Here is a 15,273-nt window from a genome sequence, read left to right on the forward strand (position 1 = left end):
TATAAGCTAAAACGAGTTATTTACTTACAAAATATAACCAATTAAAGCATGATAAGTGTCAAATTTATATGAAAATTTTACATATTCTAGACACTTATCAATACGGTATTCGGTGGCAAAACTTAAACAAAAAATTAAAGGGTGCCAAATTATTATTTTTTAAATTCATTATATATATAACTTTATAGAGTTTTTTTTCATTGTCTTTAATTTTTTGGTTCTCATACAATTTCTCAATTTTAATTGACATAGATTAATTTTTTCCATATTTGTCACAAACATTTCTTTTGAAACAAATATTCTTTCACTCTTTATCATAATTTTTCTAATATAAATTTATCACATCTAAGCTATTTATAGAAAAGTAAGTTTATCACCATCCAATAGTAAACAAGTTTATCATATACAAAAGAAAACATATTGCTCAAAAAAACCGTAAAAAATGAACTTATTCAGAAGTATAAATTAACTGGTTTAAAATATTTTTTAACTCTTTAATTTCACAATGGTGAAATTTTATTTAAAAAAGATAGAGAGACCGAGGATTAAAATCGAGATAGAAAATAAAATTGTTGTGACAAAGAGATAGAAATACCAAAGAGAAAAATAAAATAAATGCCTATGGATAAGATTTAAAAAAACTGAAAAAATTAATATAAATAATATTTAAATATAATTCTAATATATATATATATATATATATGAAAAATTAAATAAACAAATTTTGGGTGTAGAAGGTCGTTAGTGCCCCACTCTCTTTAAAGATGTAATTTGACAATAAAATAATAGTTCTTTTTTAAACCTGAAGAAACTTAAAAAAAGAAGTTATACAAAGATAAAATGTTTTATTAATAGGCTTTCTATCCTTTGTTTATTTAAAATGTATATTCAAATGAAATCACGTCATACAACTTTTTAAAAATACCAAAACCAAAATAATTAAATAACTATTTTCTCTTAGAATAAAAATATTGTTTTACAAAAATATTATCAGTAATGTCAATCTAAAGAGATTTTTTTAAATATAAAATTTGAAATAATCAGTAATACTAAATTTTAAATCAAATTACTTTTTTCTCTACTTATTTATAAAGTCATATGATATCAAGTTTTCATATAAGTTCCATCTAAATTAAGATATACAATGTTTTCAAAATTACATATGTGAAATAATAATAAATTATTTGCAGGATAATATATCGAACTTTTAATAAAGCTTTCACTTTCAGATTTTATGAATGTCGTTCTGCCTAGATAAAATTTGAAAATATTACCATTCTATTATATTTTTTCTCGTTGTTTATTTAAAGTAAAATAGTTTAATGTACAATATATAATCTATATACTTGAAAGATGAAACAGTAAATTTTGTAAAGAGAAAAGGGTGCTCGAACTCAATTTGTATTGTTTATCCAAATACTTCTTCATAAAATTATGAAATCATGTTTATATTATATGCCTATGACTCGAGGAAGATTGCATACTGATTTGTACTAAAATATTAAACTATAAGAAAGAGATTCATTTTACTATTTAATATATATATATTGTTTATATTGTTAGGATAAGTGAATAAACTACGGTTATGCAAATCTCAATCACTCAATTAAGGCCTAACATTCTCTGCGTAAAGCTTGCCAACAATTCAGAAGAATATTTAGAAGGGACAGGAATCGATGAAAATCAATCAATTAATTAATAGTATATAAGAGATTAAAGTATACTCGTATAATTTATATTACATGTTAGATTCTCACTAATTTTATATAAAAATTAATTTTTTATATATACAAACAATGGGTCAATCCTCCTATTTAAAAACAATACAAGCTAATGTAAAATTAATATATATATATATATATATATATATACCAGCGTAAACACATGCACTATATGCATTTTTTAAACTAAAATGTTATTAAGTTAATATATAAATTAAAATTATATTTATTAAAAATAAAGTGAAGTATATCAGAATAGATGAAAAAATAACCATTGATAAATAAAGAAGAAGAGAAGAAGCAGAGATAACCAATTTTATAAAAAACATGTAAAAGTAATGGTCAATTTTTAAAAATTTAATAAATTATTATATTTAAAGGGTAAACTTGGTATTTTGAAATATGAAAAAAAAAAGAAAAATCCCTTTATATATTGTTTTATATATATATATATATATATATATATATATATATATATATATATATTTTCAGAGAGTTGTTTGTCGGTATAGGAAATGAAAAATATTTTTTAATTTGAATAAAAGTTTAAAAAGAAAGTTTTTTTCATGAAGTTAATAAATATAATATGATCAGATAGTTTTTTAAGTAGTTAGATTTTTATCTGAGAAAAAACAAAATTTATATCTTAAGGAGGATAGTTTCAAAATATCTTTTTAATAAAAGTAACCTAACTATACTGCTGATAAGGTTTTGGTGATCAGGGAATAAAAATTCTCTCTCTCTCTCTCTCTCTATATATATATATATATATATATATATTTTTTTTTTTTTTTTAAATTAATGTACTTTTTAAAACATTTTTTCATTAATGTGACTCATTATGTGAGGAACCAAACAAAATAACAACATACTTTTATTTTTTTTATGAGTATAAATTTATTAATAATGGTAAAATATTACTGTGTTTCACTTTTTATATAATAATTTTAACTTGTAACTTTAAAAGTTTCAATAATTTTTAATTAATAGCCGTGTGAGAAGACTTCTCTTAGATATAATTGACTATTTTATAAGTCTTCTAATATCATTGATAATGTCGTATTATAATTATCACACAGTGGCAAACTTTTTTAATTTCATTATTTTAAATATAAATGAAATTTTAACAAAATTATTTAATTAATATGTCTATTATTTTATACATCAATTTATCATTCGAAGAAATATATTAAATATTTTGTAAACTTTTTAACCAAGTTAAATTATATGAAAATAAATAAATAACTGTTTAGTTATACTTATATACGGATGATCAAACTTAAAAGTTCTTTAAACTGGTATGATCATTTGTAAAGATTACACCAAATTTAAAAACAAAATATTAAAATTATGATTATGTTTAGTACGTTAATTGTTTTAGTTACAAAACTTGTTAAACTATTTGTTAAAGAATGATTTTCATAGCATAGACTATTTCAACTGTTTCTAAAATGTTAGCCTTTTAATTTTCTATATTATAGTATTTTTCAGATTATTGTGCTCTTTAATACAAATAATCATATGATCATTATCAACCATAGTTTTTAATTTAAAACTAAATGGTCCATCTAACAATAACATATCAGAATTAAAGTAAAAAATTTGAGTAAGTAAAAAACAATTGTACTCTAACAACTAAATTTAACAAAGGCATAATTATATAATACTTATATTTTGAAGTTATAAAACAGAAAATTATTTTTTCCATATTTTTTAATTTTTTTTCAAAATTTTAAAATTTTAAACTTATTTATACTTTTCTCTTTGGTAAAAAGCAATTATATTCTAACTACTAAATTTAGCACATACATATTTATAATCTAATGTAAGATCATTGTTCAAGCACTCAAGAAAGAGTTGCTTAAGTAATGAGTTTTTATCACTCAAGTAGTGGATCATCGTTTGAGTATAAAGATTGTATCATCTCTGTCATGTTATGAATATGATTAAATTATGATAATTGGATCAAATGAAAAGTTCTTTTGTAATCTAAACTTCAATTTTCTCATCTTCGTTTGTATCAGAAGGAATAACGAGTTGTTTTCGTTAATTTATTGTATATAAATATTGCGTTTATATATATATATATATATATATATATATATATATATATATATATATATATATATATATTATATGTGATTTATAATTATTAAGAGATTGTGCTTCTATATAAATGACATTGATTTTAAACATATAAGGTAGTTGACACTACTTTTAACCAAAAATCTTATGGGGTTACGAGTCTTTTGTCTGATATAGTGTTTAATTCTGTATTTTTTACTCAATATAGAACTTTGACTCGCACTTAAATTATTCTCAACGATAAATATAATTGATGGTGATAAATTGATTATGATATGATTTGAAAAGTAATTATCATTAGGATATACTAAGTCGGTAAAATATAGCATGAGTATTAGATTGTTAATATATATATATATATATATATATATATCAATGTTCGACTAATACTTGAGGTTTGTTGCAATCTAGTCAAAATAAAAAGAGTTATAATTTATGTTAGGGAGTCACCTTATATGGTTCCATACATTACACGAATTTGATTTGATTTCTCCACTTAATATTCAAATTATAATTATTCTGTCACACTTACTAAAAAATATGCACCAACACTCTTACTTACAGTTGCCTACTTATTTTTAAGTAAAACTATTTTTATTTAGAATGGTTAAGTGATTTAATACTCTTATTTTTGTAGAATAATTTGTATTTTATTAAGTGATTCTCAATTATATTTATCGTGAAATATACTAAAGTTTTAAAATAAAGATATTTTGACAATAATAATATAAATATGGTTGAAATTTATTTATATTTAATTCAACCAAAGATCATAGGTTTGATTTTAGATAAAATATTAATTTATGTGTAATAAAGTTAATAAAATAAGAAAGTAGAGGTGTGAAGTTCGTAAAAGTTGGGCTACACCCAATTCAAATCCTTAGGACTCATTATTATGAAGGATAACCGTGTTCTTAAGATATTGTTTGTTGTAGAGCATGAAATTGCATCACGGTTTTGTCTTTAAAAGACACCTTGAAAGGTGATAAAGAAAAGAATTTGACCTCAACTTAAACGATGTTAAATTTATTAGGTATATTGAAACATTAACAAAATTATGTAGATGATGATAAATTTTATCACGTGTAAAGTGTGAAACATATTTGAAAGTTTGGAATCACCTGGTCTAGCTACTGTGAGTATTATAATTCATGCAAATTAGAGGGGTCAAATACTTTAAACAATTTATACAGTAATAATGAAGTTTTTAACTATCTAGTATGGACTTGTGAAAGATATTTGAGTTAGACATGTAAGACAGGTTTATTTCGATTAAAAATTTATGATTTAAAAATAAACGGAGAATCAAAATATTTTTAAGAAATATTTATAAACAAATTTAAATCACATATAATATTATATATACTTTATATACAAATATTATATATGTAGTTTTCCGGGAATAAGAATTGGAATTTAATACTTTTTACCTAACCTCTCTGTGTACATTGATGCCTTATTCGATTTGAATCCAAAGATGAAAGACCTAAAAGGAAGCATAGCAGAAAATGGCTACTAAAACAAAATATGATCAGATTACACTGACGTTGTGATCAGATAATGAATTCTTTATATATGTTTGTCATTATCATTAATAGAATGTAGAAATATATAATTTGTGGCACCATCTTCTGCGATGGAGTTGAAGCCACTACTACATAGGAATCTTAAACAATAGATAGGAGGTTCCGAAGAAAGAATTTCATTAAGTCGATAATGTTAATTTTAAAAAGACCAAAGTTATTATTATTTTTTCTTAAAACATATAAGAAGGAAAATTAATTGAATTAGTTTTAGAAATTAAATTGATACAAACAATAATTCATAATTTTCTTTAATTAATTTTGCAAATTTCACCCATAAAAGATGAATATAATTAATTATATTTAAGGATGAAAAATAAATCTGCTTTTGTAAATATTATTTGAACCGTTCTCATACTGACAAAAAAAAAACTCCTGTATTAAGTGACTATGTATGAATCATACATAATTATTTAAATTGTGTATGAAAATAGGATCAATAACTGCATATTAAAGTTACTTTTTACTTTAATAAATATATATTATATTTTTAAAAATGGAATATATATTCAGGAATTCAAACAAAATTAACAAAATAATTTTTTTATACTTAAATTGTAATTTCTTTTTCATGCTAATAAGAACAAAAATATCAATACTTATTATAATAAAAGACAAATATTAATGACACAATAAGACATATAAACAAAATAAAATAATCATATATTGTGAATAATCTAAAAACTGATTATCTTATTTCACCATCAAGATTATCCTTAGATCACAACCATGCCAGCCCTAATATTTGTTGGCGAATTCCAATGGGATTTTCAGGCCCTTTACTAATTTCCAAGCTAGCCGAAAAGAAAACACATTAAAATTTATCAGTAAATTAAATAGAATAGTAATAGAAATTAAGTTAGAAAGATATTTTTTTTTGAAGATTAAATAGAATTTATTATGGATGTATGTTACCCTAGGCTACGCTACAATGCATGCAAAAGGAGCCACAATGACCAAACCAACAAAATTATCAGGTTTGCGACTGTAAATGAAAACACTAATACATATGTTTAACTGGCTTAAATAAGTTGAAAACCTTAATTTATTTTAAAAGCTTTATAAGAATCCGATATAAATAAAAATATTATTCCTTTAAAATCATGTTTTCAATCAAGCATACACTAATCAAATTATGAAACTGTCATCAATGGAGGCTCAACTTGCTAGATTTCTGAGACTATATTGATGGATATACACACACGACCAACTGCCCCTTTTATTCAAAGCTGCAATTCGTTATTCTCGTTAAGGCACCTCGTTTCTACTTCTTTTCCCTTTGAAGTAATTTGCTCCTGCTGAAGCGGCAACGAACTGCAACAACAACAACAACAAAGTATAGTTTTGATAATCTTAAAGTTTCATGTCCTTTTGCCCTAATTCCTGCTATGTCTAAATTAATTAAAACAAAGGCATATGCATGTTTGCCAAATTTTGCTATCTATCATCATGATTTACGCATGTAAAATGTAATAAGAGTAAGGAAAAATGAAGTACTCACCTTGCTGTTCCACTTTCAAACTGATTAGTAGAATCTTCACAAATCTGAGTGCATTTAGCTATGTCCTGGGCATAAAGTTTTCATAAGAAATATATAAAGCCATATCAGATAACTGATACAATATACAGCATTCCACTGCTATGTTCACATGATTAATTATTTAATGGAAAACCTTTGACTCCAAATGTCTGTTAATCTGCTCCAGGTTGCGCACCTATCAATATGTAGAAAATTGAAATTAATGGCTGATTATGAATATGAAAATAAAATAAATGTCAAATCAAAGAAAAAAAAAGTGCACTTATTTATATCTTTTAACATTTTACTATCGTTTTTTTTTGTTTTTTTATATATATTTTACCAATCATTAAATGTGGCAAAGGATTGATATGCCAATTTTTTATTTAAAGAAAACTAAAGGACATTATTTTATTTATATTTTTTTTTCGTGAAACAAGATCAATTTGATACCGTTGTAATTTTTAAATATTTTTTGTAAGATGTCAACACATTATTAGATATTTAATAAATTGATAAAAGTATGTTAAAAAATATTAATAAAATAGGTGCAAATTTTGATTAATAAAATTTAGAAAATAACAATAGTGGAAAGATAAAATGTACTATTATTTGTGTGTGTGTGTATATATATATATATATATATATATATATATTCAAGATATTAAACAATACAAAATATTTCTCTATAAAATAAAAACATATATAATTAAAAATGAGTTTTATAAAGTTAACATGAAATTTTTTTTATAAATTTTTTTATGATAAATTAACTTTATGATTATGAACAAAAATCTTTTAAATTTTTTCTCGTAAATTATTTTAATAAAATTTTCTCAAATATTACTACTCTATGATTAAACATCTTTCTCCTTTGATTTTCTGTGTAAACATAAATTTTCAAACACCTAACATAACGTAATTTTGCTTCACAGGATGATTCTTTCTATTTTCTTATTCTTTATGACTTTATTTAGATTCATTTTAGGGAAAATATAATTTGATATAATAGTTGCTTTGCTTTCCTGGCCACAGTTTAAAAAGTGGAAACAGTTAAGAAGCATGCATGCAACCTTTTTTGGAACTGGTGAAAGTTAGTCCTAGATTATATGTATGTGTGTTTACAGGCATATATATCAGTGAATTTTCTATAGCATATATATATATATATATATATATATATATATATATATATATATATATATAAAGTAATTTATGCATAAGTTAAAGTTGACTTCATACAAAAAATAAATTATTTTTTATTAGACGATAGTTTTAGTTTTTATTTTGTTTCTATTTTTTAAGTATACTTGCTTGTAAGAAGAAAAAAAAAAAAACTCATCCGAAAAATACTATAATATATAGCAAAAATAAGTGACTATTGGTGATAAGGGAACATGAGAAACTAAGTCAATGAATGGTTCAGATGGAGCAAACTAAATTCAATGGAAGCAACCTTCAATATTTGATGAAATAATATACCTTTCCGTGTAGTTCGTCAATTTTTGACACCAGCTTCTGTGACTGCAATTGAAAGAGAGAGCTTAAGTATTTTTATTTTCAATAGAACAAATTATATCTTTTATTTTGTGTATCATGTTTGAAATCGAAATCTGAAAATCTGCTTTGCAAATTCCTATAAATATCCCCTAATTTTTTTATCCAATATCGATATATAAGATTTTAAGTTGAGCCACCGATATAATTCTTTTCTTGCGAGAATTGAATGCTTAGAAATGAAGAATTCAAACTAAATTGAACACAAGAAAAGAAAACCACAGGTATTGTATTGGTAAATAAAGTAAAAGAGTTAGTGTATAACTTATTTATATCCAAAGCTTATTAGATAATCATTAACTACTGCGTTTATAGTCTTGAACCATTTCTATATAACATGTATGATTTTTTTTTTTCAATTTAAGAGAACTAATAGAATATTCAATTACGAGTTTACTAAGACTACTATCATCATGGATCATGTAACAATTACTTTTTATATCCTCATTTGAATAAAAGTAGTTGAAGGAAAAAATCAATAAGTTGTGATTAATACTAGGTGCTTCCGAGCTTGTGCAAGCGTTTTATCCAGTTGTTTCTCCAAGCTATGCAATTCTTTCATGTTAAGTGGCTCAAGTTCTTCTCCCATAAGATTCCTTTAAACACAAACAGAAACAGAATAAGTTAGTGCATGTCCTCTACAACTCTGACATATGACAAGATCTCTTTTTCTCCATAATTGTGTGTTCGTCAGAATTTTTACCTTTGAGTTCGTTGGAGCGATTCATGCTTGACTCTTAATACCAAAAGCTCCTGATATAAGCACTGTAAGGGGCAACGTTATTGTTGTTTTTTTTTGGAACAGCAATAACAAATATAAAAGGAGCATGTGCACATTATCAATGGCTATCTTGAGAACATGGAAATTAGCTTCAACGATTTTTTAATTATTTTGGAATTACAGGGAGGAGAAAAGAAGAAAAAAACCTGCTGCGATTGAAGTTCAGCTTCGTCGCCGATCTGAGACATGTCGAAGCAGCATTGACGATACTTTTCAATGATTCTGTTAATGCTGATAAGAATGAACATAACATTATTACTCTAAATTCTCTTATATATTTCAAATACTTAAGACACTTGGATTCATTTCTCTTATATTTCAACTATTTTTGAACTTAATCATCAATGTGAAACGTTATTTTTTTCAATACTTTCCTATGAAGTTTAACTAGACTGCTACTACAAGTCAGCTGAAGATTGATTCATGTTCATATTTTAATTTAAAGATATCCAAATAATCTTTTAAACCTAGCAAGATAGAGATCTCTCCAAAGAACATAATCCACATAATTTTAGGCACATACAGCAAAACAAATACAATAGTGGACTCATCTGTTAGAAACTCTGGTCTTCATTAGTCTCGACCACAGTAACAAGTCTATGTGTGAAAGTGGAAGGAAAAAGATATAAAAGAAAGAAAGAAAAAAAGAAAGTTGAAAAACAAATTAAAAGAAAATTTAGTGTTTGGTTATTATTTCTGAGTTTTTAACCACAAAGGAGAGTCAAAACCGTACATCTATTAGAGAGAAAGACGTGGGGATTTAATATTCTCTTTTTGGTGTTTGAATCTTATGGCATGCACACAGCAACTTGACATTGGAGTTTCCCTTCAGTCCCATTTAAAAAAAATATTTGTTTTGCTGATATAGAGATAAAAAACTATTTAAAGCTAAAGAGTAAAAGGTCTATTAGAATTCCTTAAGCCAAATTTTATTGACAATAGTTGTGTGTGAAAGAAAATAAACATCATTCAATTCTTATAAATAGATGTTTGAGTTATGTAAACATCAAATCAACATTTTCACATTTAAATAGCAACTTTGTGAGTCGACTACTGGGGGAGAAAGAATAAAGAAAAAAAAAACTGTTAAAGAGAAAAGAAAAAGAAAAAAATGTGTGAATAAATAAAAATACATTATTTAGATTGATAAAAAAGAAAAGAAAGATAATGATAATTTGATTCACATAATAAAAAATAAATAAGAAAATCAATTATATAATTGATTATGACTCAAGAAAAAAAAGCAAAACATATATACTTCTATATACTATATGTAATGGTTTAAGTTCATTGTATAATCAATAAACGTGGATCCACCTTTTTCATTCATATTTTTCTGCCTTTTCCTTTTGTTTCAAACTTTTTTTTTCTTTTTCTATTAGAATGTCTATTAGAATTAATATAACCTAAAGACTAAAATGACTATTAGAATTCCTAAAGCCAAATATTATAGAGAATTGGTCGTGTGTGAAAGAAAAAAGATAATTTGATTCTTATAAATGAATGTTTAAGAATTATATAAATTCACCATTAAATGTGAGTTAATAGGTGGGCTAAAACAAAGAAAAAGAAACAGTAAATGAGAAAAAAAAAGTGAGAATGAATAGAAAAATTATTTAAAAAGAAAAAAAAAGAAAGATAAGAAATAAAATAATTTGATTCAACATGACAAAAAAAGATGAAAGTGATACTTGTATTTATTTTCTACTATTGTTATTGTTATAATGACTTTAGGGAAAACAAAAAGTAAAACATATATGTTTTACCCAATATAATGGTTTAAGTTCATTGCACAATCAATAAACGTAGATCCACTTTTTTCACTTATTTATATATATATATATATATATATATATATATATTTATATATATATATATATATATATATATATATATATATTCCGCTGTTTCAAACAAGGTTTTTTTTCTCTATTTTTTTCCCTATTTTTCCCTGCCCGCTTTTAGCTGTAACAAACGAAAAGTAATGTTATGTTTGATTAAAAGTTCAAACGCTATTTAAAAAGTTGTTGCCTAATAAATAACTTTCTAATTTCATAAATAGTGAATAAAAAAAAGTACCTCAAATAGGGAAAGCTGGAGGCAAAATCAGAACTATAAATTACAGTTCCTGGGGCAGCATTTTAAGAAAATATGCATGTCTCGGGACAGTATATTATCACAAATCTCTGAAAAATATGTTATGTAATGTATGCATGAGTCATGTCAACTTTAACTTAGTTCAAAAGCTGTTCTGTTTAGAACAACACTGTGACTAACCATTCATTAATAACAATATAGAAATACAAGTTTTGAAGACGGTGCGATCGGTGATTTTTAACAAACTCTTCATAGTAGCCCAAGTTAAGCCCGATAAAGGAAAAAGAATTTAGCGATGAACTTCAATAATATTCTATTTCCCACATCCAAATGCATTAGTTTAGGGCTTTTCAATTTGATAAACAAAATCATTTTCAGATTTCTTTTTTTTTTTAGTTTTCATAATTATTGTCACTTTCCTTTCAATTTATGTCTTATTTTTACATGTTTACTGTAAAATAATAAAAACAATGTTCTATTGTTTTCATAATTGATTATATAAATACTTGTTAATGAAAATAAAATAAAAGTAAAATATGTTTTTTCTTTTGTAATTATTAGTAGAATAAAACTTCTCAATCATTGACGGAGGAGCCTTACTTTTTTGCAGTTTTAAGAGAAATCAACTTTTGGTGTGGCCAGTTGGGTGCAGAATAGCAATTTTCCTAAAGTAATTAAGTGACGAAAATTAGGGGTTTTCAATTGTTTCTGGCTGTCTGGCTATATCTTGAAACAACAACATAAACATAATATGTCCAAATCATTATTACTTTATGATTATGAGCGGGCCAGTCACAAAACAAGCCTTAAGGAAAAGGAAAAAGAAGGGGTAAAAAAATATAGGAGTTGTAACTATAGTAACTCCACTCCAAACAAAAGAGCCTTTACCCTTCATATGTGTGACCTATAGTATCTGTTATCCAAAAGGGTTTTAGGGAAAATTTGTCCACTGAATAAATGGCTTCAGTGCTGCTCTATAAACGAAACAATCCAACCTATCAAAACCAACACAGTTATCTCGAACAGACAATTCTCCCAAGCTAAGAATTAACTATTAATGGTATTAGCTTTTAATTTTTTTTTCACAGATTCATTCATTAACAAACAAACAAATCAGACTGTGGGGAACAATGGCATTTAAATACTAATAATGGGTTTATGAGTAAAATATATGTCTTAAAGAAAGGGAAACACTAGGTCTTAACAATTGCTTTTATGTTAATTGAAAGGAACAAGCAGACCTGCACAGCTACCAAGATTTATATATATGAGTAAAAAGTTTATTTTAATAGGGGAAAAAACTATTTCTAGCTTTCTTTTGCATGATAATTACACATGGGGATCCATCTAAAGTTGATATTTTCTACAAATGACCAATTACATGCTACTCTTGAAATACTAATTAAAGGATGGTTTTGTTCAGCTGAATAAGTATCACTCTGCAATTCTTAATATGGCAAACATGATTCATCAGATATGACAAATACTTCAGCAACATCATGCCTAAGAATTGAGAAGTAAGGATTATTTTGAACTATTTCAAAAGTATTCTTCAAATTATCGTGAATTTAAATCAATAAAAAAATATTATAATTAAGACAACAAATGTTTAATTGTGTAGTACAAAAGATGTTTGTTAAGAACATATTTCAGAGAAATTTGCAGGAACTAATATTCGTTTGATGAGAAAAGAAACTGAATCTTGAACATTTTGAAAAACAATTACCCTTCAACAAATTACCCTACCCCGACCTCTTTAATTCATATAATTAGCGTTCGTATGATTATATAATGAGAGTTTGCTATTTTTTTTTTCTTTCAATGATAAAAAAAAAAGAGAGAAAGGGGGTGGATGGAGAATTGGAAAAACCCTAGCAAGGGTCCCTGCACCCCAATTAATAGAAGAAAACAACCGAACCCTTCACAGGGTTCAGAATTTCAGGGATTCAGTACGTAAGTTTGTAGAATACTAAAAAAAAACCTGGACACAAGTAGCAACATGATGGAAAAGAAAAATCTAGGAATGGAATATGAGAATGAAAAATGGATAATTAATATGAAAGAGAGATGAGAGAGAAAGAGGGAAATTACTCAGTGCTACTGTACTGAAAAAGCTTGCCACGACTGGAGAAGATGATAAGAGCGATTTCAGCATCGCACAGCACAGATAACTCGAAGGCTTTCTTGAGCAAACCGTTTCTGCGCTTGGAGAAGGTTACTTGGCGATTGATCTTGTTCTGTATTCTCTCCAGAACCACCTTCCCTCTTCCCATGCTTCGTTCTTGATCTTTCTCTGCACCTCGCTCTCACCCTTTTCACACCTCTTTCTCTCTCTATGTCGCATACAATAAATTAATTAATAAGGGATGTAAAGAAAGGCACATGCATAACATATAGAGTACTATAATATATGCTCCCTCTATCTAACAACTATTTATATTTTTACCGCACCAAATCCAAAATAGAGTGGTATATGGTTGTTGCGAGGGCAACATCAAGCAATTATAGTGCCTATGAAGATAATATTGGTGAAAAGAAAACAGCGATACACGTGTCGATCAGCATCCATAGAATTTTACCATAAGCTTCATTTTCATGAGGACATAATATCATAGCCATCGAAATTTTTGAGGCCATGCTTCCCATTAACTGAGCTTGTAGAGTGAGTCTACGTTCGTCGTGTGGATTCCCATTTTGCGGACACAGAGTCAATTCAATCAAATCAAGTTTTCAACTTTCTTCTTTATAGATAAATTGTTATTATTATCGTTATTGGGATTATAATATATTAGACACTAGATAGGCGTAGGATATATAGCAGGGTTTTTAAGTTGTAGGTCCAGTCACAGTTAGATGGCCACGTTTCAGAACCCTAGTGGCTATTCCACCTTGTAACTTAATTATCCGTTCGTTTGTGTCGTGTGAAAGAGACCACCACCCTTTCCAGGGTCGACACGTTGCACGCCCATGGTCTAGTGCTGTTGCAGAGATGGAACACCTTCATGCGAGGCCAAAATTTAAAATACTAACATTATTTTTCTCATTTTTGTCCTCCCTAATCCCACAACCATCTTTTACTTTATCAAAATCAAATCATTTTTTTTTTAATTTTAATTAACCACATAATGCTAAAATCATATGCCTTAGTTGCTTCACTCCATCTCCGTCTTAATTCTTCAAAACAAAAAATTGTCTGCCTTAATCATTTGGATTTCGACAACTGTTTTGCACCCGTGGCTCACGACGAAAAAGTTATAATTTAATTTGACAGGCAAGACTTTTATAAAATATTCTCATAAAATGTTATTTTACATTAAATTGATGTTAGCGTAACACGTTATTTATTTTGTTTCAGGTTTTATTGCGACAGTGAGTTGTTGCAATGAGAACTTGCATGAATAATTTTAAAGATTTTATATTGGTTACTTGATATATTTGTAAATGTATAATATATAAAGTAGGGGATTTTAATATTCATAATTAATCGATCAAAACCTTAAATTCTAAAAAGTTATTTTACATCGAAAATTTGGATTCCCTGCTAGATTCTAGATTCGTTGTAGAATATAATTAATATAGAATAAATAGCTCGAAAATTATGATTGAAGTAAAGTACGAAGTTTTAAATTAAGTATAAATAAAGAATGTTGTGTCTTTTTTTTTTAGAAAAATAAGGTTCTGATTTAAGTATTTTTTGTTATAAATAATTTTTTCAGAAACTAGATAATGTGGAATAATCTCATTTGAATTTTCCTAAATTTCCATCAAAACTAATGGTTCATCTCAGTTAAATTAATACTAAAAGTTCAACCACACACATCTTAGCTTAATAAATCTCAAAAGTAAAACATCATAACTAACATTTTCCAATATACAAAATATAAACTCGTAACAAATTTTTTCAGTGTGCCATGTGGTTAATGGCTTATA

General features: G+C 26.0%; 1 protein-coding gene across 2 annotated transcripts; it reads right to left on the reverse strand.

Moving 5' to 3' along the window:
* Positions 1–6,416: 6,416 nt before the first annotated feature.
* On the reverse strand, positions 6,417–13,778 carry LOC114190343 (MADS-box transcription factor 17-like). Of its 2 annotated transcripts, none has more exons than XM_028079186.1 (8): positions 13,435–13,778; positions 9,393–9,477; positions 9,169–9,218; positions 8,962–9,061; positions 8,391–8,432; positions 7,063–7,104; positions 6,891–6,955; positions 6,417–6,703 (listed from the first exon to the last, which is right to left on the reverse strand). In XM_028079186.1, the coding sequence occupies exons 1-8, from the start codon at positions 13,614–13,616 to the stop codon at positions 6,613–6,615; spliced, it is 657 nt and encodes a 218-aa protein (XP_027934987.1). In that variant the 5' UTR covers positions 13,617–13,778; the 3' UTR covers positions 6,417–6,612. The 2 variants fall into 2 exon arrangements, with proteins under 2 accessions (XP_027934987.1, XP_027934986.1); XM_028079185.1 differs by having other exon boundaries at positions 9,169–9,230; positions 13,435–13,768.
* Between the last annotated feature and the right edge of the window lie 1,495 nt (positions 13,779–15,273).

The sequence above is a fragment of the Vigna unguiculata genome, chromosome 7 (assembly GCF_004118075.2).
Source record: "Vigna unguiculata cultivar IT97K-499-35 chromosome 7, ASM411807v1, whole genome shotgun sequence".
NCBI lineage: Eukaryota > Viridiplantae > Streptophyta > Magnoliopsida > Fabales > Fabaceae > Vigna > Vigna unguiculata.

Excerpts from the sequence above, each read along its gene's own strand:
- LOC114190343 (XM_028079185.1), bottom strand. The coding sequence starts at position 13,616 with ATGGGAAGAGGGAAGGTGGTTCTGGAGAGAATACAGAACAAGATCAAT. Across the intron at positions 9,231-9,392 it reads CTGAACTTCAATCGCAGCAG|TGCTTATATCAGGAGCTTTT; the intron begins GTTTTTTTCTTC and ends TGCCCCTTACAG. Across the intron at positions 7,105-8,390 it reads TTGACGAACTACACGGAAAG|GTGCGCAACCTGGAGCAGAT; the intron begins GTATATTATTTC and ends ACATATTGATAG.